This window comes from Henckelia pumila, unplaced genomic scaffold, assembly GCF_033568475.1.
Source record: "Henckelia pumila isolate YLH828 unplaced genomic scaffold, ASM3356847v2 CTG_525:::fragment_3, whole genome shotgun sequence".
Taxonomy (NCBI): domain Eukaryota; kingdom Viridiplantae; phylum Streptophyta; class Magnoliopsida; order Lamiales; family Gesneriaceae; genus Henckelia; species Henckelia pumila.
In genome coordinates, this window is record NW_027331857.1 from 2,964,418 (window position 1) to 2,992,417 (window position 28,000).

The 28,000-nt window shown below is 35.1% G+C and overlaps 8 protein-coding genes across 13 annotated transcripts; 6 read left to right on the forward strand and 2 right to left on the reverse strand.

The window, feature by feature from the left end:
• The first annotated feature begins 162 nt into the window (after positions 1-162).
• On the forward strand, positions 163-1,859 carry LOC140873351 (uncharacterized). Its single transcript, XM_073276452.1, has 3 exons — positions 163-470; positions 592-972; positions 1,190-1,859. Exons 1-3 carry the CDS (start codon positions 327-329, stop codon positions 1,565-1,567), a joined length of 903 nt encoding a protein of 300 aa, XP_073132553.1. The 5' UTR covers positions 163-326; the 3' UTR covers positions 1,568-1,859.
• Positions 1,860-3,317: 1,458 nt separating this feature from the next.
• Positions 3,318-5,362, forward strand: LOC140873144 (uncharacterized). The gene is made up of 2 exons (XM_073276130.1): positions 3,318-3,470; positions 5,040-5,362. Exons 1-2 carry the CDS (start codon positions 3,368-3,370, stop codon positions 5,360-5,362), a joined length of 426 nt encoding a protein of 141 aa, XP_073132231.1. The 5' UTR covers positions 3,318-3,367.
• Positions 5,363-5,483: 121 nt separating this feature from the next.
• Positions 5,484-10,121, forward strand: LOC140873143 (uncharacterized). Of its 6 annotated transcripts, none has more exons than XM_073276123.1 (13): positions 5,484-5,601; positions 6,066-6,146; positions 6,218-6,274; positions 6,429-6,480; positions 6,565-6,638; positions 6,731-6,861; positions 7,406-7,529; positions 7,624-7,772; positions 7,879-8,076; positions 8,173-9,201; positions 9,395-9,481; positions 9,674-9,741; positions 9,844-10,121. In XM_073276123.1, exons 2-13 carry the CDS (start codon positions 6,122-6,124, stop codon positions 9,917-9,919), a joined length of 2,070 nt encoding a protein of 689 aa, XP_073132224.1. In that variant the 5' UTR covers positions 5,484-5,601; positions 6,066-6,121; the 3' UTR covers positions 9,920-10,121. The 6 variants fall into 6 exon arrangements, with proteins under 6 accessions (XP_073132224.1, XP_073132225.1, XP_073132226.1 ...); XM_073276124.1 differs by lacking the exon at positions 5,484-5,601 and adding an exon at positions 5,806-5,818; XM_073276125.1 differs by lacking the exon at positions 5,484-5,601 and having other exon boundaries at positions 5,984-6,146; positions 6,583-6,638.
• A 486-nt stretch (positions 10,122-10,607) lies between these two features.
• LOC140873220 (enhanced ethylene response protein 5) lies at positions 10,608-14,091 on the reverse strand. Its single transcript, XM_073276262.1, has 9 exons — positions 13,816-14,091; positions 13,353-13,489; positions 13,177-13,270; positions 12,713-13,077; positions 11,851-11,938; positions 11,307-11,383; positions 11,146-11,220; positions 10,964-11,069; positions 10,608-10,889 (listed from the first exon to the last, which is right to left on the reverse strand). Exons 1-9 carry the CDS (start codon positions 13,984-13,986, stop codon positions 10,758-10,760), a joined length of 1,245 nt encoding a protein of 414 aa, XP_073132363.1. The 5' UTR covers positions 13,987-14,091; the 3' UTR covers positions 10,608-10,757.
• Positions 14,092-14,928: 837 nt separating this feature from the next.
• On the forward strand, positions 14,929-18,982 carry LOC140873226 (thioredoxin-like 2, chloroplastic). The gene is made up of 4 exons (XM_073276271.1): positions 14,929-15,390; positions 17,571-17,753; positions 17,873-18,037; positions 18,597-18,982. The coding sequence occupies exons 1-4, from the start codon at positions 15,175-15,177 to the stop codon at positions 18,732-18,734; spliced, it is 702 nt and encodes a 233-aa protein (XP_073132372.1). The 5' UTR covers positions 14,929-15,174; the 3' UTR covers positions 18,735-18,982.
• Positions 18,983-19,161: 179 nt separating this feature from the next.
• On the reverse strand, positions 19,162-20,743 carry LOC140873361 (uncharacterized protein At4g29660). The gene is made up of 3 exons (XM_073276462.1): positions 20,651-20,743; positions 20,249-20,459; positions 19,162-19,513 (listed from the first exon to the last, which is right to left on the reverse strand). The coding sequence occupies exons 2-3, from the start codon at positions 20,429-20,431 to the stop codon at positions 19,400-19,402; spliced, it is 297 nt and encodes a 98-aa protein (XP_073132563.1). The 5' UTR covers positions 20,432-20,459; positions 20,651-20,743; the 3' UTR covers positions 19,162-19,399.
• A 531-nt stretch (positions 20,744-21,274) lies between these two features.
• LOC140873276 (uncharacterized) lies at positions 21,275-23,394 on the forward strand. The gene is made up of 2 exons (XM_073276362.1): positions 21,275-21,392; positions 22,588-23,394. The coding sequence occupies exon 2, from the start codon at positions 22,726-22,728 to the stop codon at positions 23,308-23,310; it is 585 nt and encodes a 194-aa protein (XP_073132463.1). The 5' UTR covers positions 21,275-21,392; positions 22,588-22,725; the 3' UTR covers positions 23,311-23,394.
• A 2,330-nt stretch (positions 23,395-25,724) lies between these two features.
• LOC140873113 (1-aminocyclopropane-1-carboxylate synthase 7-like) lies at positions 25,725-27,989 on the forward strand. The gene is made up of 4 exons (XM_073276093.1): positions 25,725-25,898; positions 26,179-26,301; positions 26,410-26,570; positions 27,128-27,989. Exons 1-4 carry the CDS (start codon positions 25,725-25,727, stop codon positions 27,987-27,989), a joined length of 1,320 nt encoding a protein of 439 aa, XP_073132194.1.
• Positions 27,990-28,000: the final 11 nt, after the last annotated feature.

Consider the following 28,000-nt stretch of genomic DNA (forward strand, 5'->3'; position numbering starts at 1 on the left):
GTTTTGTCCTTTTTAGACAATTTGTTTGGTCGTCATCAAGTCACGTGAATCTTTTAATCACCTCTTTATATTTCAGGATCATATCCAATTTTACCCTAAATTATTTATTATATAATACATATATTAGTTATAGCTAGTAGTGTTTAAATAATACGTAAAAAATATAACATAACATTCAATAAAGATATGAAATATATTGATTGATCTCTAGGTTTGTTTTCTTCGCTATAAAGAGCTTTAATCATTAGTGATCCACCTTTGCCATCTCTCAGCTTACAAACCCTCTTTCCTTCTCCATTGCTACTCCAATTTTAATTATAACCAATATGAACTTAAACATTGCTCCTTCACCTTTCGATGAAGATCAAGATCATCAAAACCCTCGAGGTTTCTCGTGCCAACTTTTCTTCGATTCAACGGATCGAGATCGTACTAAATTTTACAATCATCGCCAATTTAATTATCCCGAGGTAGGGCAAGTTGAAATTTTTTTATTTTACAAGTTTTATAAATCATTCTTGATGTATATATATATTCAACAATATGATCCATGATATATATTTGATTTTCTATTAATCTTGATCTAATTAGGATGATTGCTATAATTCTTATCACGGTGGATCGCCGTACGAGGATGACACGGACGATAAGGTTCATAGTAGCCTAAAGTTAACTCTTTGGAGCGATCCAGTGAAGTGGAAGCCGTCTAGAGTGGAGCCGATGCGCGAAACGGAGACGAACGTGGAGGAGGATCGGCTGGCTCTAAAAATAAATACCGGTGGGAGAAACATTAATAAGGTTCGTGAGGATCAGAAGCTGCGGCCATCTTATTCTTTGGAAACTGATTTGAGCAGCAATAGTTCTTGCAACAATATTGTTGCTAATGCTAACAACACCCCCACTATTAGGGTTTGTTCTGATTGTAACACCACAAAGACTCCTCTTTGGAGAAGTGGCCCCAAAGGCCCCAAGGTATACATTATTTCTTTTCCTTAATTGGTGTTTATATATATATATATATATATATATGGATAGATCATCAGTATGCCATGCATGATATTAAAATATTGTGACTTTTTAAACTTGAGAATATCATTAATTACAACAAATTTTGTCTAAATCCCACCATGTCTGAACTAGTCAAAGATATGATGATCACACTAAAAATTGGGTTAATTTGTGCATGCAGTCCCTTTGTAATGCGTGCGGGATTCGACAAAGGAAGGCGAGGCGGGCCATGGCGGTGGCGGTGGCGGCGGCTGCTGCGGCGGGTGATCGGCCACCACCGGTGTTGAAGATCAAGGTGCAACAGCAAAACATTAAACAAAAGATGAGGCACGGGCCAGATTCGAATTCGAAATTCAAGAAACGCAGCAAAATGACTACAAGTACTGCTCATGACGGATCATCGTCTTCATCCAGCGTAGTACCGAAGAAGCTCGAATTCGAGGATTTCTTGATAAAAGTGAGCAAGAACTCGTCTAATTTCCAGCGAGTGTTCCCGCAGGATGAGAAGGATGCTGCGATCTTGCTTATGGCTCTATCTTCCGGCCTCGTTCATGGTTGATCTATATATATATATATGAACATCATCGGATTGCTTAATGATCAGTTATTTGTTTCATGATTAAACGTGTGAGAGTCTGTTTTTTTTGTGATGGATTCATGGCTTGTTTAGAAGATAAGGTGACGAGTGAGATTTGGTTGATTTCTTCTTTTTGTGTGTTAGTTTAATTAATAATCGAGTGGGAAAATAAATTGTAAGATTATGGATGAACTTGTACAAGAGAATAACCTGATCATACGGATCTCTTGTTCATACTTCATCCATAAGACTATAGTACTTTTTATTTCCAGTTCAATAAGTTCAGTTCTTTAATTCATTACCAGTTGTTGTTATTTGTATACTTAATTCATTAATTCTCATGCATATAGCTGATCAACATATATACATCATGTTACATTGTTATGTACAAACTTTTATAATTGATATTAATTTTTATTTTATCTTCATATGCTAAACATGCAAGTACTCATGGTTATTACATGAAATGAGGTTATTAAAGATATTTTAATCCGCAAATTTAATTATACGCACATAAATTTTGATCAAAAATTTCTGAGGTGGGGGTACGTAGGGATTCAACATCCCATATATATTTATATATTTTTTTGTGACGTGGTAAACCATATTGGGCAAACTCTGTGTGACATGCTAGTCCAAGAAGGTGTTGAAAGGGAGAATCGAACTCCTGACCTCTGACCAAAAGTTTACCTACTCCACCAACTTGGACATCCCCTTGAGGGCTTCAACATCCCATATATTGCTATTGCCGCAAGATACTGATGGTAAGTGAGATCCTACCTATACAGACACTGCCTTGACATGCATCTAACGGTTGATATTTATCAATAAATGTAGGGTCCATGATTTTTTAGTGGACCCCGCATATATTGATAAATTATCACTCTTAGATCTATCATGGGGGTAATGTCTGTATAGATAAGTTGAAATGATCCCTGATGAACATGTTAGAGCCATGGATTCTGGGAGGATATAATTTTCCATGAAATTATATATTTGATCCACCAAATTCTATTTTATCCGACTAGTATATATATATAGCCATATATTTATTATTATTATTTTAAAAAAAACAATTTTGCCTATATACAATATCTTTTTATGCTCGTATGCTTCACAATACATTTTTTTTAAGAATATTTAATATCCAACGATATATGGTACAAATTAAAATTAAAATATTTTTTATTTATCATTTTTGTCTTATAATATGTTTATATTTCAAAATTCCGCTTAGTCAATAATAGATACAATATTAAATCCTAACAATTTAAACGAAAAAACTATACGCACGCAATATCAATAAAATTATTAGCCAACACATCTTTAACATAATTTAAAAGGAAATGATGTAAACAAGAGAGATTATTATGTAAGTTAATATCCTAGCCCATTCACCATTTTAATTGTTACTAAACATTACTTAATTAGCATTTCAAAAAGATGTGTTAATTCTATCTTATATGTACTGCTTTTAATTTTCTCACGTACAACAAATTGAAGTAAAATGAAGATTTACTTATTATTATTTTAAAAAAAAAGAATCCGATATCTATATATGAAAAAATAAACGAAGTTGCGACGATGGGCCAGTCCGGCCTCGATCAAATTGGCCCATTTAGAACAGTCCCACTCCCACCAATCTTGTAGTTATAAGCCCATAGGCTCGGCCCGTTCGATTTCCCCCTTTTTATTTGCTTTTGCCCCAAGCCTAAAACGGAGCGACGTTAACATTTCACGTTTAATCAAATTTCTAGCACGAATTTCTTCACAAACAAGCAAATGGAAGAGAGGAAAATGGAGAATCAGATTCCAAGTAGAGCTGCTGTTAATCGTTACAAGATCCTTTGGCGGGTTTTTCTCATCGGAAACTTTGGTCTTGGAGGTTTGTCTCACTTTCTCGCGTTTTGCATTCGAGAAACATTGACATTGTGAAGTGAACTTACGAACCACTCGAGTCTCTACTATGATCTTTATGTAGTTTGTTTGTTTGAACTTTACTTGGACAGCTTTGTTTCATTGCTTTGAATTATTGCACTGATGCATACCAGGTGTTTGTGTCAAAACCTACATTTTGATGTGTAAGATTTGCAGCATTAGCTTGTTCGTGTTTTTCTCGTTCTTATGTTATCTATGTTATGCGATCATAACACGAAACGTAGATAATTTCCAAGATTGTGGCCGATAGACTTTCCATGGGTCTCACGAATTTGAACCCGCTTTGCGTTTGTATTCTGTCAACTAGAGGACATTGAGGTGGATCCAGCAGTAGTGTGGGGTCTGATGATCCACTAACAAAAAATAAGATTGAAATTTTATAACTAATTTTCCTAGGCTTAGATGATTTATTCTTACTAGAATTTTTGTTCGGTGAGTTGGACTTGTTAAATAACTTGAGAGTATTGTGAATGCTTGTTCTCTGTCTATGTGGAATTGCGCATCAGAGGCCTGGCTAACGCTTGAAAAAACTCCAGTTGGTAAGTACACTCGAATGAATATCTTACATAGCAGTTTAGTCTCACCTTTCTAAGTTTTTTTCGTACCCCAATCCAAGGTCTGTCTGCCATCCATCTAACCAACGCAATTATTTTGTTATTTCTCCTTGAGATTTTAGTACAATAAATTTTTGGGATCCAACCTAAATTTATTTGAATAATGGCCCTCCATGGATTCACCTATGGAAGATGAAGCTAAAGTTAAGAGCTCAAATGGGGTGATCTGTCCATCACCCTAGCATGACAACTTGACAAGGGTGATCTCATTGTCTTGCTATGTAAAGATACGTACATCTGGATACATATCAAAGTTTCAGTTTTTCAAGTATGCAGTTTCTTCATTAGACTTGGGGTTGGTCATAGCTAAGGTGCTTCAACATTTATTTTAAGTACCAGATTAGACCTCTTGTGGAAAGTAAGAACCACTTAATAAATCTGTTAATTATTGCATTTACAGCTTATCAATGGTATTATAGATCAAGAATTAACATCCACTTGATATGTTACTATGCTTCCGGAACATATTTTTTAAGTACGAAGATCATGAAGAAAAATATATGCTGCTTAATCATATGGTTGAAGGATTTTCCATCCCATATATCAGTTGTTACGATTTGTCAAATAGATCTTGATACTTAAATCATAACTGTCAAATCTAGTACCCTTGCTTGAAATCTTATTCTACCGAGTACAGAAAAGCATGGAGGAGGAAGCTTTACCTCTGTGGTGGCTTTTCTACTGCAATCGAAAGTGTGATCTTTATTCTGAACTGATATTGCTTCTACTAACAATCGAGTAGTACCACGGAACTTGCTAATTAGTGATTTGCTACCATTATGGATGCAATTTGGTCAAATTTTGCCCACGTGTAGCTTCTAAGCATTCTATCTTCTCTTTACATGAAGCTTTTGATATCTTGAATCTTGAAATGCTTAAATTTTCATTTTTCTTTTTTCCAGCCTACATGTTTGCACAGGCAGGTAAGAAAGAAAGAGTGAAAGAGAAAACAGAAGCCCCGGTTGAAGTTGCTCCAACTCCAACTCCTACTCCAACTCCAGTTACCACTGTTACTAACGAGGAACCGGCATTCACCCAGCCTACTACACCACCTGTAATTGTTCGACAACCTATTCCTGAGGATCAGCAACGTGAGCTTTTCAAGTGGATGCTGGAAGAAAAAAGGATGGTGAAACCCAACAATCGAGAAGAGAAGTTGCGAATAGACAAAGAGAAAGCCATTCTTAAGGAGTTTCTCCGTTCAAAAAGTATCCCAAGTGTTTGATGTGTGGTGGGCCGTCCTATGTATACAGAGCATGCTTCAGTTAGTTGTATTGTGATTTTTCCCCTCTGTATATAGATTTCACTAGAGACATTACTGATATCTGTGGCATCATATTCTCGGATCATATGCCTCAAGGAGCAAGCATCTATCAAACCTGTGTTCGATGTTTCAAACTATTAAGAGAGCCAAACTCATGTACATCTTCAAATTTGTTATATTTGTGATTCAGATGGAAAGAGGTGATTTTCTTCACTGTAAGTTTTGTATGTCCTATGTTTTCCATCGGAAATTTCAAACATACAGAGAAAATTCGGTAGTTTTTTTTTTTTTTTTGGTAGGCCACACTTTTTCATCATCCACCGCCAAACAAGGGGGGAAAACACGGATAAAAAGACTCGGATGAAAAATCAAAATTTGACCCTTATTTTTTTTACGGCTGTTACGAAAGAAGCTAAGGTAAATTCAAGATTTTCTTTCTAAAAGAATATGGGTTTTGATCTTTTCGGACCTGAGATGTCCAATATCAGACAAAGATATAGATGTAGATTTGAGGACTTTGAGGTGGTAAATAATGTTGGTGAAGTAAATGGACCCCATCAAAGACACACTTATTTCAAAATTCCATCCAACCTCATCCACCCGGCACCCATCCATTCTTATTTTTATTATATTATATGTCACGTTTCCGATTTTCTAAATGCAGAATTTAGCTGAGTTAAGCTCCAAGAAAGTTGAGTTAGTAATATTTTTTCGGAGCCAATGCCGGGAACCATACAAGTTTCAGGTATCAACATATTACTGCATTTCTCTGCAAATTTCTTCCACTCATGTTGTGTTCTTGGTTTGCTCTCGTAGTTCTGGAATTCAAGGGAATTTCTTCTTCTTCAGACACTAATGCACTATCCGTCAAACGTAAGTAGCTCAAACCAGCACTGATGCAATAATTTTAATCATTTGGGTTTTTAGATAATACATTAAATTTGAATTTTACGATCTTTTTGAATTTTTTTTACTGAAGGGTTTCCTTGACTTCAGTCTTCTTTACTGTTCTATTTTGTCCCATTAGTTTCCATCGGGAAAAGATGTTACCGGACTCCGAACAAGGGAGATTTCTCGTTGTAATGACTCTAAACTTGGTTAAAATGTGATTTCCTTAGAAATTTTGGCAGTATGATAAACAAAAATGTACTGATATTTTACAGCCCTGTTGCTAAACTTAGTGAGGAATTGGCTGTTACACTTGTGGATGACGAAGAAAATGAAATAGCATATACAGGTGTATTTAACTATCGGTATGTGATAATCAGACTCCGGGTACCCGTATTCATTTTTCTGATAATGCTTGGATTGCTTTTTCGTCGTGCATAGGCATTAGGATAATGCAAATAATTCAGAAGGGAACATGGGATGATATTTTCTCGCTTGAAGGAGGTGGGCAAGTACATTTGAAGTTGCGATTTCTCCTCAACGAGGAAGAGAAAAATCGTATTCGTGTTATGGTGTGGTACCTCTTAATCACTCTTCATTCTTCATTCTTCATTCCTATGCAATGAACTTGATGTCCGTTAAGTGTGTCTTAAAAACATTCTTGCATATACTGAAGAAATAAGCAAGGTGTTCTGATGTGTTGACCTCCGATTCGCGGTTATAGTTGCATAGCTCAAGTATAGCATATTTTACTAGACCGTGTGATCTACATGAGTGATATAGTAAGTAGAGTTTCTAACCTGCCATTAGAGCATTGTCAAGAATGCTAGGAGTATTTCAAATGTGCTCAGAAATAATGCCGCGTTCTTTTCCACCACGTCAGAAACAGAAATACAATTTAATTACTACCTTGTAATAAAGCAGAATCATCGTTTGTATCATTTTCTGCTTCACCAAATGCTAAGCTTGTTAACTAGATCTTGTTCTTCTGAACTCACCCTATGCAGCCGAAACAATAATAGCAAAAAAATCATTAACAAACTTGTAGGACTATAGTTTCAAAACAGAAATTCGCGAACTTATGAGATTATTTTCTCTGTTTTTGTTTACATCAAGAGAGAATCTGCTATGAAAAAGAATCTAGCAACCACCTCCAACATTAACCTTAGTCGTGCAGAAAGCACTAGTTTGACTCGTAATTCTGAAGAGAAGTCCACTCATAGCGAACATAATGCCTCAGGTTAGTTCTCACTTGGGATATTTATAGAAAATGTTACAAAAGCTTCCTCTTTGGAGAAATGTTTGATGATTTTAAGACTGATTCCTTTTTCAAGATTCACAAACGAATTTCGAAAAAGAAGTGGTGAGCCGTGAAGCTGAAGCCTCACCAGCTGATTTGCTATCAAGTTCCGAAGCATCATCTGTGGGCTCAACATCTAGTTACCAAAAGGAAGAAGAAATCGTCCAAGAAGCCAAAACCCCAGTTAAGAAATAATCAGTCGGTAACTTGTCTGTTGACGAAGTAAATAAATTGAACAGATTTTTGGGTTACACCTTATAGTCAAGCTCTCCTGTTTAGAATGCTGCAGATTGCAGTCGAGATGCTTCCCTCGTCTACTTTTTCACTCGAAACAGAAATACGATCATCACAAGGACACGAAACCACACCAGCTGTGAAATTTGAAACAGAATTGCCTGTTGTCAAGTCAAAGGATCCAGATCCCATGGAGAAAGCCCCCAGCAGCGTGAGGAAAATGATAAGTGCATTTGAAAGTGGTCAACTTAAGGTGCTTGTATGATTTTTTAGTTTGTACACTGGTTTTTTCCCTCATATATAACACTTCATTTTGGTTATGATAAAAAATTAAATATTTCCCAAGCAGGATGTGAAATCCCTCAAAAGGCCCGCTTCTGTACTACCTGAACAGAAAGTAGTTAGAGAGGAACATTCTTTAGAGGGCCAAGATAAAAAGGGTGTCGCTCAATCTATCAATCAAAGTTTGAGAGAAGCTGAGGTTGCCCATCCTACTGAAAACTTGAGGCAAAACCTAAAAAATGTCAGTGGACAAGAAGATCTTGTTTCAAGTGTCTCCCAACCTTTTCCGGACCTAAAGGAGTCGAAGTCAAGTATAGCACCATTGGAGTCTATTGAAATTACTTCAGTGGAACCAACTGTGGAAGAAAGTAATAGATCACCAGTTGCTTTGACAAGTGCCGATAAAATGGAGCAGGATGTGGAAAAATTCCTTGAATGGGCAGCATCAGCACAACCTGAACAAAGTATAGCTGGAAAGGAAGGTTCTTTGGAGGATAAGGATGAGAAGGGCATCAGCAAATTGACTGATCAAAGTTCAAGAGAAATTGAGGAAACCCTTTTTACAGGACACTTGAATCAAATGATACCAAGTGTTGGTGGACTAGGAGACTTAGATTCAAGTCACACTGAACCATCTTTGGCCCCTAAGGATTCGGAGTCAACTGTTGCTCCAACGGAAATCAGTGGGGAAGAAAGTGATAAACCACCGGTCTATTTAACGAGGCAACCAGTTTCAGAAACAGCTACATGTTCTGGAAGAGAATACGAGGTACAATCTCAAGAAATAGAAGCTTATGATTCTTCTGATATTTTGGCTGTAGAAGAAAAAGAAAGTGAGACAAAAACAGGACATGAAGGTTCAAAAGTTGTGGATATTCAAGGGACTTCTGTTCAGAAACCAGAATCACTGAACTTTGATGAAGAAAATTATAATTCCCCTGAAACGTCTGGTTTGTGGATATTCCCGTACAATGTGGGGCGTTTATGTCTCACAACTGCTGGCAATCAAGGGATGAAAATAGTAGAGTTTCAACATATTGAAGCCAATACCCACCAAGAAAAGGAGGTTTCTTTGGAATCAGAAATCTTGGAGCAGGTATAGTATCCTCAGTTTTGCAACTAAGATTCTACTGTCATCTCCTGCAAGGTTTCATTTTCGAAAAGTTGCAAAAAAGCGCATCAGCTACTTGTATAGTCGTATTATAAGTTACAGTTGCATTTTCAAAAATGCATTTATGCATGGATCATAACATAGTTTGACATATGCACATGTTAATGTTTTGTGACAGCAACATGAAATACATGAAACGGACATTGGTAATATGCCAGAATCAGGTGGCTTTCCAGACGACTCCTGTAACAGACTAATTGGGCAGGTAACGCCTTGAGCATCAGATCATTGTTAGTTTGTACACATGAATGATGGCCTATTCAGGTTGATGTCATGGATTAAATATATGTATCCAACCCAATCTTTCCTTTAATCATAGTTTCATAGCGAATGTACATATCATGTTCGGCAGAAAATATACTGAACTTTAGTTTATTTCCTTTCATTTTCTTTGCAGGCTATCAAAATTGCCGTGATTCTTGGTTTTGGAGCACTAGTTCTTCTCAACCGGAAAAAGGAACCTCGGTATTTTCTTTTAAACAATCAGCAATACATTTTGTGTTTCCTAAAAACTATGGCTTGTGTTAATCTCCCTTTTCTGCTCTGGTAATTTTGAATGCTTTACAGGAAGAAAAAGTCTGAAGAAAATAATTTTCTCTTCAGTATTGCAAATCACATTGATGAAAGAACATTAACTGAGTAACAACATACAGTCCAACGGGAAAATTCGTATATAGATGAGGCCTACTATATTTTTTTTTTCCTTTTTTGCTAAACTATGTTGTATGATTAAGCAACATAGCAAATTTTTGGTTTCAATTTTGGGTGATGTAGCTTGATAAAGACAATATGGTCTGGCAAAAATTGCATCATCTTGTATCCCCTTGTTCAAATAATTGAAGCCTATTCACACACTCTGCTTATCTTGCTTTGGTTTTTTTTTCCTTCTTTTCCTTTTCAATACGTCTTTTTCTTTTTTGTTACCAAAAAAATCAATAATAATAACATAGAAGTCCAAGATACTTGTTACATATCATAAAAAGTTAAGGTTGTTTGAAAAAACAATTGAAAAGAAAAAGAAAGAAAGAAATGTCGAGGGAATCAACCCAACAGCCCACTTAAGAAAAACTTACAGTGTGATTAATTAACTTGTTATAAATTATAATTAACTTGAAAAAAATCATTGAATTTATATTTTTTCGTGAAATATTTGAATAAAGGGTTTAATTGATAACACGTTTTGGAAAATAATACAATTAATATTATTTAGAATTTTAGAGCCAGTTGTGCGCGGCTGCGCCACATATATATGTCGTGCAATAGAACTCGGAACCAATTTGATCCTCATTTAAAGACAAAAGAAGGAAAAAAAATACATTATTCACACACAATATAAAAGTAATAATGGATAAAGACAAGGTTATTACAAATGTGGATTGGGGAAAGCCCCAAACTGACCCCTTTTAACGTGATAGATTGTAAATTTCGAACATGGTGATGCACTAGAGCTGGCATGTGGTATAGCAGATCTTGATGAATATCTATGAGTTTACAGGTTTGCCGTTTAATTTAGGAAACGGGTCTTGTTTGCTCAGAACCGCGACTTTACTCTTGTGAGCAAAATACCCTTTCACGAGATTCTTGTATATTAGAATGGACATTATGCACTCCACCTAAGCAAGATAAAGTGTATCAAAGAGCAGAAAACGCGATACAAATCGAGGGTCAAATATTCAAGGAAAATTACCTCATCAAGATCCATGTCGATCTCAAGCCATTTTAGCGCTTTAACAATTACATCTAACTTGATCTGGTGAGCTTTATTCGGATCCTTCTGCTTTTGAATGATGTAGCTGCCAGAACAGTTCAAATAGATGTTTAAACTTGATGCTAGTTTCATTCAAATTACGTTGATGTGTGGTAACTTACATTTTCTTAATCAGTCGTTGGTAAACTTGGAGTTCTAACTTTTCTAGAACAAGATAAACACCTGACCTCAAGAACCTGATAATGATAAATAATGTCAAGCTTTGAAAGACGACAGATCATTGTAATACAGAGCAACCTGTGTTCAAGGAATCTGAAGATACCTGTCCTCGTGTTCCTGAAGGGCATGTCTTAGAAGTCGAAGATCACCTCTCCTGAGGGCAAGCACAACATCGCTGTACTGCAGAAGTTTAAAGGAGTAAATAATATTTATTTTGAAACAGTTCTCCAAGTAGACGGTGCATAAATAAATGCTATTCTGTTTCTTCATAAATCCGTTAGTCAAAATTTTACAACAAGAGCTTTAGGCTCTAAATCATTTGACAGGAGAAAAGATACTTTTAACCATAATGCCAGAGAACTCATGAAATCTTCTCTGAATAGGATACATCAAATTGACTGCACAGATCTGATTATAAAAAGAATTTGGTAAGAGATTCACCTTCAATGCTGGTTTAAAAGAAAGATAGTTATGTCACAAGACGCAAGTAGAAGCAAAAGCTAAAACAAGAAACCAAATGTATGGCAGATTAGTCATGCAATATAAAAAGATGTGTGACCATAGTTCTTTTTTGGTGTACATGTCCTCCGATATGCACGATAAATACAACGAGTAAGTTAAACAACGATTAAGTAGAGGGATCACACCTCATTTAAGTTAAACTTCTGAAGAAGTGAATCTCTAGGTAAAGTGCCTATTGAAAGCTTCACGGGTATGAGATATTTCAGTATCATCCTAAAATAACAAAATTATATAGTCAGTGATGCAAAATACAAAAGATCCTGATGTCTATTGAAAGCTTCAAAAGTATAAAAAATTTCAGTATCATCCTAAAATAGGGAGCTAAAAAATGCAACTACTTAAGCAACTGGAACTTTGAAAGGAATAAATTATATGAACTCTAGTAAAACCCGTGGTATTCCACAAACAATCAATATCATACTTTTCAGCAAATTGTCTCACTAAGAGGAAGAAAAAGTTACATAGGCTTCATTTGGACAAGTATTTGAAACAACGTTTTAAGTGTTTTACAAGTGAAAAAACTTAAAGTGCGTATTTGCACAAGAATTTTATAAAATGTTTTAGAAACATACTTTTAAAAAGCTGTCCTCCAAGTATAGTTTTTAAAAAACAATTAAGATGGGTTTTTTATGTTTCTAGAATTTTAAGGCAATGATGGAAACTAAAATATATTATTTTTTAGCTATAAATTTTTTTTTGAAAAATAATTGCCCAATGCATGTTTATTATTAAAACAATTTTTAAAACATTTTATAAAAATTTGGTAAAAAACACTTATAAAAAAATTATAATTATTTGTCCAAACGGAGCATTAGAAATATTGTGAACGGATTGCAATAATTGCGAACCACGTCTTTTTTATCACTAGACCTACCATTGAAATTTGGGTTCATAGCAAGCAAACAATGAAATGCTTTGAGATATTCCAAATTCTAAACCATTAAGCTTTGTTAAAGACATGTAAATAAATGCAGGCACTAACCGGACCTTATGTTTTCTTTTTTCCGATCATTGCAGTGTGTTAATGCATATGATAATTTGTGATCGGCAGCAGGAAAGTTTTCATTGTAGACCTCCAATCGACCAGTGTAATACATGTAAGTGACCTTATCCCTGACAGGAAACTCCTCGAAGTCAAAAATTCTAGCCGTCTCAATACTTCGTATCACACTGCGACATAAATGGACTGTTCCAAGCTTGAAATATATTTTAAAAAGTTGACAAGTCACATATAAAGCTCCCACACGTTTTGGCCCCTTTCCAGCAAGAACACCAAACACTTTCATGAGGAAAGAGCCAGCACCTTTCAATTTCTCCGGGGTTTTCCCAAGTGAAGCTAACTCTAAATCAGCCTTCAAATCAAATAATAACATAATCAGTTCACACACCTTCTTACTAATCTAATGCTCAATAATTTACACAGACAGAGATACATATCATATAATCATTACCCTCTCAGCAAGAATCCTAATTTCATACGCAATAACATACAATGCTTCCAAAGCCCACGCCGAATCCCAATTTCGAAACTCCTGAATAAAAGCACTACAATTTTCCATCATTAGGACATTTACCACCGATCAAAACAGTTTGTTCGTATGGAAAGTTCATCAATAGATCGACTTACTTGGACGCTCTTTCAAAGGCCGTGTAAGATTCAACCAGATTTCTAAGTCGATAACTCTGCAGAGCCCGGAATATAGGTACCAGAATGTCTGTATACTGAGAATGTTTCTCGGATTGCCTAATCACTCTATTAGCATCCTGTCAAAGAGCAAATTAAATATAACATTTTTTATCACATACACTGATACACAAGTGAAGAATGATACACAAATGCATATAAAAATATAATAGAATATATGCATGTCATCCACCTGCAAGCACATTTTGCATCCTATAACGCAGTTTATTCTTTTCACATACAAATTCCAAACCATTTAGATTGCAAGAACTGAACCACAACATCAAATCTACGCCCAAACCAATTCAATTAAATGGTGCATGGTATTACATTACATATTCACGAATTTTCAACAAAAATTAAAACTTTATACAAAAAATATATATTTAACTAGCTAAAATAAAACCTGGAAGATGTTGAGGGCATCGGCGAGGGAGAGGAGGGAGGCGGAGTCGGAGGAGACGGAGAGCAGCCGGCTCAGGGATTTACCATCCTGATAAGAAACGGCATCGGAGAAGCGACTCAAATATTCGTTAATCCGACGGTTGGCTTCTCCCATGCTCATATATGCAGCCATATTTGGCTGTGAGTGAAGCTCCGCAAGCTGCAGCAGTTCACAGCGCTAGAGGAAGATGGAGAAACAGCAAAACGACTTCGTATTAAGAAAGGGCTGAGGATGGGTTTTTACTTGAGAATATTTTGATAACTAATGTCCTAACTCCTAAATTATATTTGATTTAAAACCAAAAACATGGTTTTTTGTTTAAATTATTTATAGAGAGAACTTTCGGTTCTAAAGAAGATTTTTCTATTAACCAATATTAATTACATAGCATTCGGAGTTTACTTTATCAATTAACTTATAACTAGTTAAAAAAGTTTAGGTCAATTTTTTTTAAAAAAAAAAGATGTTAGGTTATGTTTGAACGAAAAGATTTTGATTTACCCAAAGATTTCAAATGACTAGTAGAAGATTTAAAATCGAAAATATATATATATACAGTTTTTCTATGGTGAGCACCCATCGTGAGTACTTCTGTGAGCACCGCTGATGTGGCATGTTATGCATCCAATAGGTGAATATATATATATATAGAGTTTTGCTATGGTGAGCAACCATCGTGAGCACTTCTGTGAGCACCTATCCACGTGGCATTCACCTATTGGATGCATAACATGCCACATCAGTGGTGCTCACAGAAGTGCTCACGATGGGTGTTCACCATAGCAAAACTGTATATATATATATATATACTTGGTCAATACAAATAATTTAGAGTCATTCTTGCAATTTTTTACTTTAATGGATATGAGATGTTGATTAAGGTTAAATATACTCAAATAATATAATCTAAATTAGATGATGCATATGTACTTCAATTGAAGGATTTGATATTTAGAACTTTAAATTCAAGGTAAAAATAATATATTATAAGATTTTTTGAATATACACATTGAAAAAAAAGATAATTTTTCAATTTAAGTCGGACCGAAGCAAGAAAGAGAGACTACGGTGCATTCTTGCGCTGCTTGCTCCATTCTGGTTCACACAAATCTCTTTCTTTTTTTTCAGCTCGCTGTGCACTCCCCGTGCCTCCAAATTCACAGACTCGCACACACGAAAAGGTGTGCGAGGGGCCAAGAAAAATCCCCCAATTTTTTCTTTGCGTTGAGTTATCACACAAACGCAGTGTAGTATATTTCCCGCACAAACCCAACTGTAAAACAAGAATTTCTTGTTCCTGACATACTTGTCTGTGTTTTAATGGCCGATTTGATGAAATTGTCTTGCAATTCTCTAAGCTTTTCTTCTTCTATTTTAACCGCGTTTTCTTCGTCTTTGAATTCATCTCGAAGGGCCGTTTCTTTCTGCCAGAGATTACACAGAAGGATTGTATCCGTTTCAGATATCTCATCTGTTGGTGGCGAATTTTTGTCCCCAAATCTCTTGAAATCCGGCAAGCAATTAGCATCTTTCAAGGTAAAGGTTTCAACTTTCTCGAGTTTTCATTCTGTTGTGACATGGGCCTGGTTTTTTTTTTTTTTTATAATAATAAAAATTTAAAACCGTTGTTTCTACTTAACGAGATTGGAGAATAGTTGCGGCTGGTTGCCATTAATTGATTGCTAGCTTGGATGATAAATTTGCAATTTTTTGTTCTTTTTGTTGGACTTAGAACACGAGAAATCCTTTATCCTCTATTGATGAAACTTTTCTCTGTCACAACCACTTTTTTCTTGATGATTTCTCCCCTTCAGCAGTAGTTAACTACCTTCAACTATTTAGTAGGTTGGTAAGTTCCCAGTGGTAGTTCGGTCATCTAGATAAAGATGCTATTTTAAATGCAACAGCTTGTAATTAACTCAATTGTTTATTAGTTCACAAAATGCAGTCTTTGCATGCTACAGAGACCCTCAACCAAATAATTCATCAGCGAGGGCTCATTTTCTCTGTATCCGCATACTTGTAACCTGATAGTACTAGTGTACGGGTATGGTTTGGATGACAATACCATTTATTAGGCATGTTTGCCATTCTTTTTTTCTCTTTTTCTTTTGGAAAAAATGATGAGTGTTTGACAATGATTTTATGTTGGGTTCCTGTGAAAGGTTTTGAATGCCAGCAAATCTTCTTCAATGTTCGATTGGAACAAAGCTCTGCATTCTGCAACTTCTTGTTTTGTTTTGGATAAATCACCTAATGTTTAGTGTTATGATCAGTTAAAGTCAAACATGCACCTCCTTCCTGAAGATTTCAGATCGAGGTATAGATAATTAAGACTCAAGATAGACAAGTAGCATCATCTTGACTCCCCCATGTTATTTTCAATGGTAGAACGAATGAAAGAGCTTAGTATAATTCATCGAGCTATTGTACACGATCTCTATGTGGCTGTTATTCATATATTTATTTATGAGTTTGGTGGCATTGAAGTAAGCGGATTGGAGAGACCAAGGTTGATTGTCGGTTAGGTTCTTTCTGAAATACGGATGTGCCAAGATTTGGGATCGGTTTCCTGTCGTTGTGATTTATCTCATTGGTTCAGTTCTTTAGAGATTGGACAAGTACTTGATGCACCATTGCATGCTAAGTCGCTAACTAACAAGTGTATTCTCTCCTATTGTTAGCGAATGACCTGTAGCTGGAATTGCTTTGAATTTTTCTTTGTGGTTGCACAATTTACTAAAATAACTAAGCAGCAGATATTCCAATTAAGACTTATATATCTTCTATACCTTGGTGTGGTTTATTGTACTTCATGCTGTCTGATAAACATTGAATTTAATAAGCTTCAGAATCCCATTCTATTTGCACACTTTTGTTTTTGGTACTCTTGGTTGACTTGAAGTTATGCTTGCCGATTCGTCTGAATTGTTGAGTGAAAATCTGGATCTTATTAATTGTTTAGTGGTGCTGAATCCTGAAACCAGCTCTTAAGCGTGTATTTTTTAAAAAAGACAACCCTAGAAATCATTTTTTTTCTCAAAAATTGTGTATCCAGACGCACTCAGAGTTGACATGTAGTATAACCAATATTAGCTTCAGCATTGTTAAGGCAATTGAAATTATTCATCCTATTGTTATCTTTTTCATCTGGTTATCTTTTTGGTTCCATGTAATGTAGGGGCTATGCCATGCTAATTTTTTCTGAAACCAAATCTTCAGTAAATGTTTGAAATATTTGGAGTCTTGGACTGTTGGTTTTAAATCCTTCAAACAGATTAATTTATATGCATGTTTTTTCCCTCAACGATTGAAGTTCTTTTGCATAATAAAAAACAGCTCTTTGGTGTTTATAGCATTTGTTCAGTTTTTTATTCGAGTTTCATGAAAACCCAATGCAGCTGTGTCATTACAAGAAAATCTAATGACTCATAATGAGTGGCCAACATATAGATCACTCGGTTGGAAATTGATCCAAAGGTTCTGGATTATGCTTTAGATTTTTGCTACAAAATGCTTTGCTACAAAATGCTTTCTATTCTTGTTACGGTTCTACCTTCTGCATTTGTTCTATGAGAATGGTGAACTCTTCATAATTTGTAATTTGTCCAATGGATGATCATAATATCATAAATTTATATGAGAACGTTAAGTACATATAACACATCATTCTTTCTTCAGTTAACGATGTCTCTTTTCTTTGTGTCTATTATCAGATACAAGCAACTGTGACTGAAACTGAGCCACCCAAGTGGTGGGAAAGAAATGCAGGTCCAAATATGATCGATATCCATTCCACACAAGAATTTTTGAATGCTTTGAGTCAGGCTGGAGATAAGCTAGTTATAGTTGAGTTCTATGGGACGTGGTGTGCTTCTTGTCGAGCTCTATTTCCTAAGGTAATTTACCAACACGTGATGTCCATGTTTCAAATAAATACATCATTATATTGTCTTGAACTAGCAAACTTCAGATTTTTGATGTAAAGCAAAAGTGTAATTCTGTTTTCCGTTGTCAGCTATGCAGAACAGCCGAGGAACATCCCGATATTTTGTTCCTTAAAGTTAATTTTGATGAAAACAAACCCATGTGCAAAAGTTTGAATGTAAAGGTTCTTCCTAATTTCCAATTCTACCGTGGGGCAGATGGACAGCTCGAGGCCTTCTCTTGTTCCCTAGCCAAAGTGAGTAAAACTTCTTTTGCGCCTTTCTCCGTCATTTTTTTTTTCAATCAAAATACAACGCGTGTTTTAATGTTACAACCGGAGGTTCAAGAATTTGAGTTTGATTACAGTGGCCATTCATGATTTGTACTACCATTTTTTGGCATATGCCGAACTGCATAGTTTGAATTACTAATATATTGAAGCCTATTATGTGATCCTAATTGACATAAAATTGGTTATTCTCGAATGATCCTCTGTGGGTTTCAATAAAATTGGAAAGGAAACCACTAATCAGAGAAAATAGTTGACATGGTGATGACACGGTCCTACATGGGTTTGTGGTAGAAGCATCAAAATGTTTTACGAGTCTAATTTATGTTGGGCTTGTGGGTCTGTGGTGTGACAAAACATAATATGTTGTATGAGTATTTTTTTGTTGAAGTGCAAAAGAAATATGTAGAGTCTAATTTCTGTGATATTGGCACATTTAGATACAACTTATTCTGTATAATCTACTATATGAATTTTTCGATGACCAACAAAGAAATGACTTCTTACCACCAAAAATTTATGGCAGTTTCAGAAAATTAAGGATGCCATCGCATTACATAACACGGCTCGATGCAGCATTGGTCCACCCAGAGGTGTCGGAGATCTCAACCTTGAAACCTTCTCGCCTCCTAAAGAGAAGCAACCCGAATCTTCGGCGACATAGCACACTGCAATCCAAAAACCAGCCGTTGTGTCTGCCGTTCTTGAGGAATGCAATTGATTTCTAATCATTTTATGTGTAATATAAAATGCTAAGTTGGAAGCGAAGCTTTATGGTATCATCTTTATGCATTCCTTGGTGTGTATATATATGTACACGCATATATAGAGGCTTGTGGCCATTTTGCATCATTATTTGATTGAATGATATTGATCCAAATCGTGCCTAAAGAGGGGTTGTATTCTTGTTTCTGGATGCATTTCTTGTTTTCTTTTCTAGTTCAGCTGTTTCTTGGGACATCGAAAGTATTTTCCCGAAAGGCTATTGATATAGAATAATGCTACATGTACAACCAAATTTGTACAACACATCTTAAATCATAAGAAAATCAATACAAAATTGTATTTATCAAATTTTATGGTACATTGAATACAAAATTTTATGATATAATATCAAAATATCACGATATAGTAACAAAAAATCACAATATAATTGTTGTAAATATCGTTGTACGAAATGTTGGTTGTACATCAAGCATTATTTACTGATCTAAGCATGCCAAAATATGTCAAATATTATTTATTATACACAATTAATTGATCAGAAAATTTGATGAATTTCACAAGACAACAAGGAAAGTCATTGTCAAACCATCAGAGCGCTTCAAGCTACTCCTTGGTGTATCGAGGAACCTCCCCCCTATATACCCTCCAAGGTCCGCCATAAAACATTGGCTTCATTATGGGAACTTCTATGCCAGGTTGTTCTTCCCAAAACTTCTCCTGAGAGGGACGAAAGGCACGCCGTTAATCAAACAAGTTAGGAGGAGCTGTTAGGCACATAAAATCATTTCAATTCAAGATGGATGTAGGATATGTTGATAAACGGAAGACAGACTTTACTATCAAAGAAAGACAACTCGAACACGGTACGATGACCATTCGTATAAATGGGATTATTTGATGCCAAGCTAGAATACTCCTTACTAAGCAGACTCAAGAAACTATTTCTCCTCGGTGCTGGATTGAACAAGAGATTTTTTTTCTTTTTTTTGCAAACGAATACGTTCGCACGGAGTGAAGTGCTCATCAATCTGGAGCACTATCATGAATGTCCTTCAAATTTCCGAGCTTATTTCCAGACTGACCATAACTAATGGAGTACCATATTGGTAAAAAGTTAGAAAAGGAAAATATGAAACTAAGAAAGGTCATCTGCAACTCAGTATTTGAAGTTGAAGGTTTGAAAAAAAACTGTATGAAAAGAAAATGTCAGTCTTAATTTTCAAACGGAATCACACTTGAAAAACGTCCAATGCCACCAAATAAAGGACCTTCCTACTGAACTTGACACTAACTAACTCATCGTTAAAATCATTCATAAACAATACCAATACATATGCACGTTTTCCCCTGCTAAGAACCTACGTAACAATCTTACTGAGCAATCGAATCGCAGATCAAATAAACAAGAATTAAGTTTCTATCTGTGAAGAGTTTTCAAAACAAGTTGATCACCTTGTAGAGCTGCTCCGTGATGGCAGCGCCAATGACCCCGGTATAGAAAGCGCAAATATAAACGCAGACCAAGGGAGTGAATGATTTGGGTCGCCTGTACGGCTCCATCATGTCCCAAAGAATCGTCTTTTCTCCCTTCGCTTGCAAATAATCAGCATATTTCCTCCACAAATAGCTCGTCATCTTACGATTAAAAATCGCCGCACAAGACCTGATCACACAAAAACAATGAATTCTACACTTCCAATGCCAACAGAGAGGGGAGGAAATCGCCTGGGCATTTCGACAAACAGGTTATGCGCTTGAAAATAACCACCCACGGTCACAAAGAAAGCAATGTAAACCTATGATATACTCGCGAAGTGGCAAAAATGGAGATCAGACAGTTGCAACGAGACTTACTGGTGGCCGATGGGAGAGGAAACTGAATCAGCAATACACTCGACAATCTGTTGATGTCTTTTCTTTCCAAAAAAAAAAACAACAAAAGAAAGTGATATCATATATAATTTGATATTTGATATTTTTTTTATAAAACAAAAAAGATATTTTATAGTTAAAACAAGGTTATTTACTTATTTTAAAAATACAATCAAATATATTTTTTTTAAAAATGCAATAAAATATCATTTCTATTTCCCAACTGTTATTTTGAAATTTTCTAATTGGAAATAAATAAATGTAATTATATAACAAAAATCTCAAATTAATCGAAGTTTTTTTTAAACAGTTTTTTTGAAGTTTTTTTCTTGATTCGTCTAGGGGAAAAAAAAATTCATGTCACATGTAATTAATAAATAATAATTGTATGTTTAGTAAAATTTAGAAATTGTGCATATTTTTATAAGGTGTTCTCAATTTAATTATTATTTAAATTGTGTTTGCAACCTCTAAAATTAAATATAAAAAAATTTTCATAATCACTTATTTTTAGAGGTTTCAAACAATACCATAATAAGTTATAATAAGTTGTAGATTGTCATAATTTCTATTTCTTTTTTTTCATTTGTTTTTTTTTTAGAAACCCCTCATTTCTGTTTTTTATTTCCTCGAAGTCCTTGGCCACTGACTCTCCTCAGCCGCCGCCACCCGCCCGTGGAGTTGGTACAACCTCCGTACTCTTTTGCTCGGCGATCATTTTGAGGTAATTTTCCTCCCTTATCATTCTTTTTTCATGATTTCTGTCTTTTAGCTACTATTTGGAAACGAAAGCAACGTATGAGCGGCTGGTCCTCAATTGAGTTTTGACGCTGCTGAAATTTTGCTGGGATTGTTTGTTTTTTTGGGGTTTTTTTTTAACTGATTTTTGTTTGGGAACCTGACTACCTGGAGTTGGGTTTTATTCATCATATCTATATTTTGAATCAATGCGGTTTTCAAAAGCTAGAGAAATCACTTGATTGATGTCGGTTAGTGTTTCATGGGATAATGGACCCTAATGTATATCCATAGACGCAATGTAAGTTTCAGCAGCTTAAGCCAGTAGCAATCCTTAAACAAGGATGACTCCAGATCCTAAAAACTCAATTGGAAGGAGAAATCCCTTGAGGGTTGCTTTTGTCCCTTTTTGTTTGATTCTCAATTCTCAGCCTTTTCTCCCTGTTAATGGTTTTTTCTGTTTCGAATTTTATGGTTTCGTTTTTTAAGTTTGTTTTTCTGAATAGTTAATACCAGAAGCTGGCTGAGCAATTAATATCCTTATTCTGTTTCTTTCTACTTCTTCTTCGTATTTCAGAACAAGTGTAGAGCTGGAACTTGAATGATAATATTTCTCATCTGGACTATGTCTTCTTAGGATTTCAGAACAAGTGTAAAACTGGAACTTGAATGATAATATTTCTTATCTAGAAGTTTTATCCTTGAAACAATTTTATGCTTTTATTCCTCTGCAATTGAATGATGTAGAATCTGGTTTTGAATTTTAGGCCTCGTTATATGAAGTTAGTAGAATCCTAGGATCCAATCTTTGGAAATCGTGGAAACGGATCTGGCTAGGATGTCGTTCTTTAGCACCTTTGTTTCAGATGTGCGTTTTTAGTCTAACTAGTGAATTTTGAACTTCGGTAGAATAATTTATTAAGTTGGAACCGAACTATTTTTGTAGTTTATGTTTGTTAAACTACTTGCTCCAAAATGTCTGAAAATGTTTGGAGCTTTTGTGTGCGAGAATGATGAATTGAGTTAACATGATCTTTAAAGTATTTATGTTGTAATGCTATATTCTTTATTTTCTTGTCCACCTGCAGTTCTCCATCTTCAACTTTAGTTACTGTTGTCGTGTGGTTTTAGAGGAGCAATAACACTGAGGTTCTGTTTTCCTTTTTTGGCCCTCTTTGAAGGCTATGTAGGTGTGCCGAAGTCAATACAGAGCTGTGATGACATATAGAGGTGTATATAATCATCAGTAGAACTGTGATTTGTCTTGTTGCTTTCAACCCTTCAGTGATCTACGGACCACTGTTTCCACCAACCTAATAATGAAACTAGCTACTCTTTATAGATTTACTTGTTCCAATCCCACTTTTCGAGGAAAATCCAGGATAGTGCAGTATCGTTCTTTCCAACACGATTTTGTCCCAAGAGATCCTAATACCAAGCCAAAAAGGTACAAGTACCCTGAAGTCTATGATCCATATGGACCAAGACCCCCTCCTTCTAACAAGATTGTCCAGCTTGCTGAAAGAATCATTTCCCTGCCTCCAGAAGAACGTGTGCAAATTGGTCCTGCTCTCAGAGACAAGTTAACACTTCCTAAATTACAACCTATTTCCGTAGGAGGAATGGATTTAAGTACTCAAGGCGGGGCACGACCCGGGTCGTCCAAGGCTGAGGAGAAAAAACCTGAGAAAACAACATTTGATGTTAAGCTGGAGAAATTTGATGCGGGGTCTAAACTCAAAGTGATTAAAGAGATCCGTTCCTTCACGGATCTGGGATTGAAGGAGGCCAAAGATTTGGTCGAGAAAGCGCCTGTTATACTGAAGCAACAGATCACAAAAGACGAGGCGAATAGCATCATAGAGAAAATTAAAGCAGTAGGAGGAGTTGCAGTGATGGAATAGTTGTCCTTGTTACACACGCTGCTTGTATTTTCTTCTGATATTTGTTGAATGACCATGGCAATCTTTGGAAATTGAGGAAAATAATTTGTTTGACAATTGATATATTGCTTGACTGATATGAATGTCATGGTTTCCCAGAAAAATGTTCAAGCTTTGTTCATTATATTTTTGTAGTTCTCGGTTTAAATTTTACTAATAGTACAAGTTCATTTGTTATCTGATCACTGTCGAGGTTTCTTAACTTTCTTTCTCTCATTTTATTTCTTTTTTTTTTTTTTTCGGTTCTGGAGTTCTATTTCATGCTTTGGGGTGTGTAAAATAATGCATAATCAAACAAACTCAAATCTTTTCCAAGCAAACAAAATTGATCGAATCTTTCATTAACAAAAATATATCAACCAATTCAGGCCAAATTCAAATCTTGTTATTTTGGCAATGATCAATTTATCAAAATTTAACTAATCTTGTTGAACACATTTCATTATCATTAAAATATAAAAATTTCATAGAGATCTTTAATATCATTTACAATCCAATAATAACTAATCAATGGAATAAAGCACACCTCATCTGGTCTAGTATAAAATGAACCATTGGCACATCTCTTAAACATGAGACGGTGAAACATTTAACAAATTGAGATTCTTGAAACACGAAATCTTATTGAGAATCAAACCAAATTCAGCCACATTATATTTAATTGAATGATCTTATCAATAAAGATTTGTTCCTTCTAACAGGCAGTAAACTATTCCCCACAATTTCGTCATTCAAACTCAAAATCTCCAACGTTTGATACAGGTTCGGGAATCAAATTAACCAAATTCAGCGACATTATATTAACTGCAGCAAGTAAATGTCGAAGGACGGTCCGACGTCCCGACGTCGACTCGAAGAGATGAACAGCCTCATGAGGTGTGAGTGGTCAGGAGAATGGTCCCAAATCATTCTTTCCAAGGTTTAAGAGACATAATTTAAAGAAACTACTGAACACGACAATAGATTCTTGGATCACCTAACAAGGTGCAAAATATTACAAAAATATGCTTATTTAGATTTAGTTTTGTATCTGGAACGCATTAAATCTTGTACATGACAAAAGAATCTCTGACAAAAATATATAGCCTAAGTAGATTATGCTGCATGCTAGGATAAACACATACAGAATATTGCATATATTCGCTTGACTGTGAATATTCAGACATCATTAGCTGTTAACAAGTCGAAGTTGTCTGATGTTCTAAATTATTTTAACTTCATGCTTCGATCGAGTTGCAATTACCATTTCCACAAGTTCCTAATCCTTTTTTCATAGTTCAACTTACATGGAAAATATATATATATACATATCAAGTTTAAATATTTTATACTTGTAGAATTAATTAATTAATCTTTATTCTCGCCCTATGATAGTGTGTCACTTAGTTTAAGCCTTAAGGTGAAAAGTGGAACTATTATAACAAGATCCTCTATTATGAATAAAAGAACTAAAGAAGTAGAACGTGGTGCGGTTTTTTACCGTTTAAATAGATAGTGTATGTAAATTAATTTTTAAATGGTTAAAATCTTCGAAGCACCACATGATATTTTTCTCTATAGTAGATGATCTTGAAATACGACAACCATTCAAGAAAGAGTAAATCGATTTTTTGTGATCGATCTATATCCGTGAGGTCGGTCGATTGGTTTAATTTATATCGTAAAAAATAATATTTTTAACAAAATAATAATAATTTTTCATAGGTAAGATCGAAAATATATCTCACAAAATTTGCAATATATAAAACGATCTCACAAAAGTTTTTGTATCATGCACACATTTAAGTTTTCACCATATAACTCCATAATTTGAATCATTTTTATATTTCTAAAATACCTTAATTTTAATATATACACGAAAACTATATGATTGGTGCATGCAAATTAAGAATTTGATACACAATTTCTTTTGTTTTTTCTTTCAGACAACATAAGATTACCCAATCAAAAATTTCTGATCATAAACACATCCAAGTATTCAACCACCATATTTGACGTGGATCTCGTGGAGATTGAGATATATAGGAAGCTTTGAAAAATATTATTTCACTACGTAGCAAACAGTTGTCCCCAACACTTCAATTATAATTTATACATGTAAAAGGGTGAGTTCTTTTTTTCTCCTTTTTAATCTTTATAGAGTCAATAATTGGCTCTTTTCCATTTAAAATATTTCATGATGTATATTCACGGCCCCTTAATATTATAGTTCTATGTACTTTTTATATAAAAAGGGGGTTTGACAAATAGATGGCTTCATCCAAGAATTCAAACACTTCTGTTTTCTCTGCACTTTTAATTTCTCTCTTTTCGACAACCCATTTTTTTTGTTTTCCTGAAAATATATATTTCATTATTTATTCCGTATATTAGTCATGGTGGCGGAGAGTGAACAATACTTGTCTGCTGGATTATCAAAAGTTGCTGTATCAGAAACACACGGTGAAGATTCACCATATTTTGCTGGTTGGAAAGCATATGATGAAAATCCTTACGACGAATTGCGCAATTCCGACGGAGTTATACAGATGGGACTCGCAGAAAATCAAGTAATTAATTGTTTCTTTTTGCTAGAATATTGTAGAAAGGGATCCCGAGTCGAATTCGATCGGCTGAAATCAAGATTTAATTTTGATCTTAAAAATCTCTTATATATTTATCGAGTAGTTCGTAAACTGCATGTGTTAACCAAATCAAATTCAAGAAAGGGGATGATCATGAAGATTTCAGGCTTGTCTATAATATCATATATTTTATTCAGATATAAAACATAATTAAATTTCATCTATGATCTGTATCAAATAAACTTATGCATTAATTCTTCTGCAGGTTTCATTTGATCTGGTGGAAAAATACCTGGAAAAGCATTCAGCAAACATTGGTAAAGAAGCTTCCAGCTTTAGGGAGAATGCACTGTTTCAAGATTATCATGGTTTGAAATCTTTCAGAAAGGTACAAATGGGCACCACAAGAAACCTCGATCGTCTATACATACCGTGACATATATATATATTCGTGCATGATAATAAATATTCGAGCTTGCAAATTAAACATCTGCAGGCAATGGCAAGCTTTATGGAACAAATTCGAGGGGGGCGAGCGAAATTCGACCCCGATAAGATTGTGATAACAGCCGGAGCAACGGCAGCAAATGAGCTGTTAACTTTCATTTTAGCTGATCCAGGAGATGCTTTGCTAATTCCAACTCCTTACTATCCAGGGTATAATTATTTTTAGTATATAATATTATTTGGACAGTTATTTTAATAAAATATATTTTTCGTTACTCTCCAAATATAATTTCTTTTTCAGTTTTTTGAGTACATATTTGTGATTGAAAAGTTAATAATATTGCAACAAATTAATTGAGCTTAAGTATATAAATAAAATAAAGGAAAAATTGTTTTTTTGGTCCTGTAAGTTTGTCACTTTGCGATTTCAGTCCTTTATATTTTCAGATTTCAGTTTTAGTCCGCTATCTTTATTTTTTTGGCAATTTTAGTCTTTTTTCTGACGTGGCACCAATCCACTGCTAATGTAGAGCTGACGTGTACAGTGCCACGTAAACATTTTCGAATAAAAAAGACCGAAATTGCCAAAAATTAGAACATGCACGACTAAAACTGAAATGTGAAAATATAGAGGACCAAAATTACAAAGTGACAAACATATAGAACTAAATTCGCAATTTTTCCTAAAATAAATTACCCCCAAAAAAAAGAAAAAAGTTACCCAAAAAGTTTTATCCAAACTCAATCATTGGACTATAATGTCACAGGTTTGACAGGGACTTAAGGTGGAGAACTGGTGTAAATATTATCCCAATTCATTGCAAAAGCACAAACAATTTCGAAATAACTCAAGAATCCTTAGAATCAGCATACAACGAAGCCGAGACGAAGAACATTAAAGTTAGAGGAGTCCTCATAACAAATCCATCAAACCCTTTGGGCGCGACGATCACACGACCTGTTCTTGAAGGGATTCTTGAATTCGTTACGCGCAAAAACATCCATCTTGTCTCGGATGAAATCTACTCGGGTTCAGCCTTCTCATGCGACGAATTTGTCAGCATATCCGAGATTCTTGAGGCGAGAAAATACCAAGAATATTCCCAAAGGGTTCACATTATTTATAGCCTTTCCAAAGACTTAGGGCTTCCAGGTTTTAGGGTTGGCACCATTTATTCTTACAACGATCACGTCGTGAAAACCGCGAGAAGAATGTCTAGTTTTAGTTTGATTTCTTCACAAACTCAACACCTCCTCGCTTCAATGCTTTCGGATCGACAATTCACTGAAACATACATTAAAACGAACCGAGAAAGGTTGAGAAAGAGGCAGCAAATGATTGTTTCGAGGTTGGAGAATTCCGGGATCAAGTGTTTGAAAGGGAATGCTGGATTGTTTTGTTGGATGGATTTGAGCCCTTTGCTGGAGGAGTGTACAAAAGAACAAGAACTTGATCTGTGGAAACTAATATTGCATGAAGTGAAATTGAATATATCTCCGGGATCTTCTTGCCATTGTTCCGAGCCCGGATGGTTTAGGGTTTGCTTCGCAAATATGAGCGAACCTACACTCGAGGTTGCACTCAAGAGAATTCATGTTTTCATGAGTAGTAGAAAATTAAACTCATGAAGATATTTGAT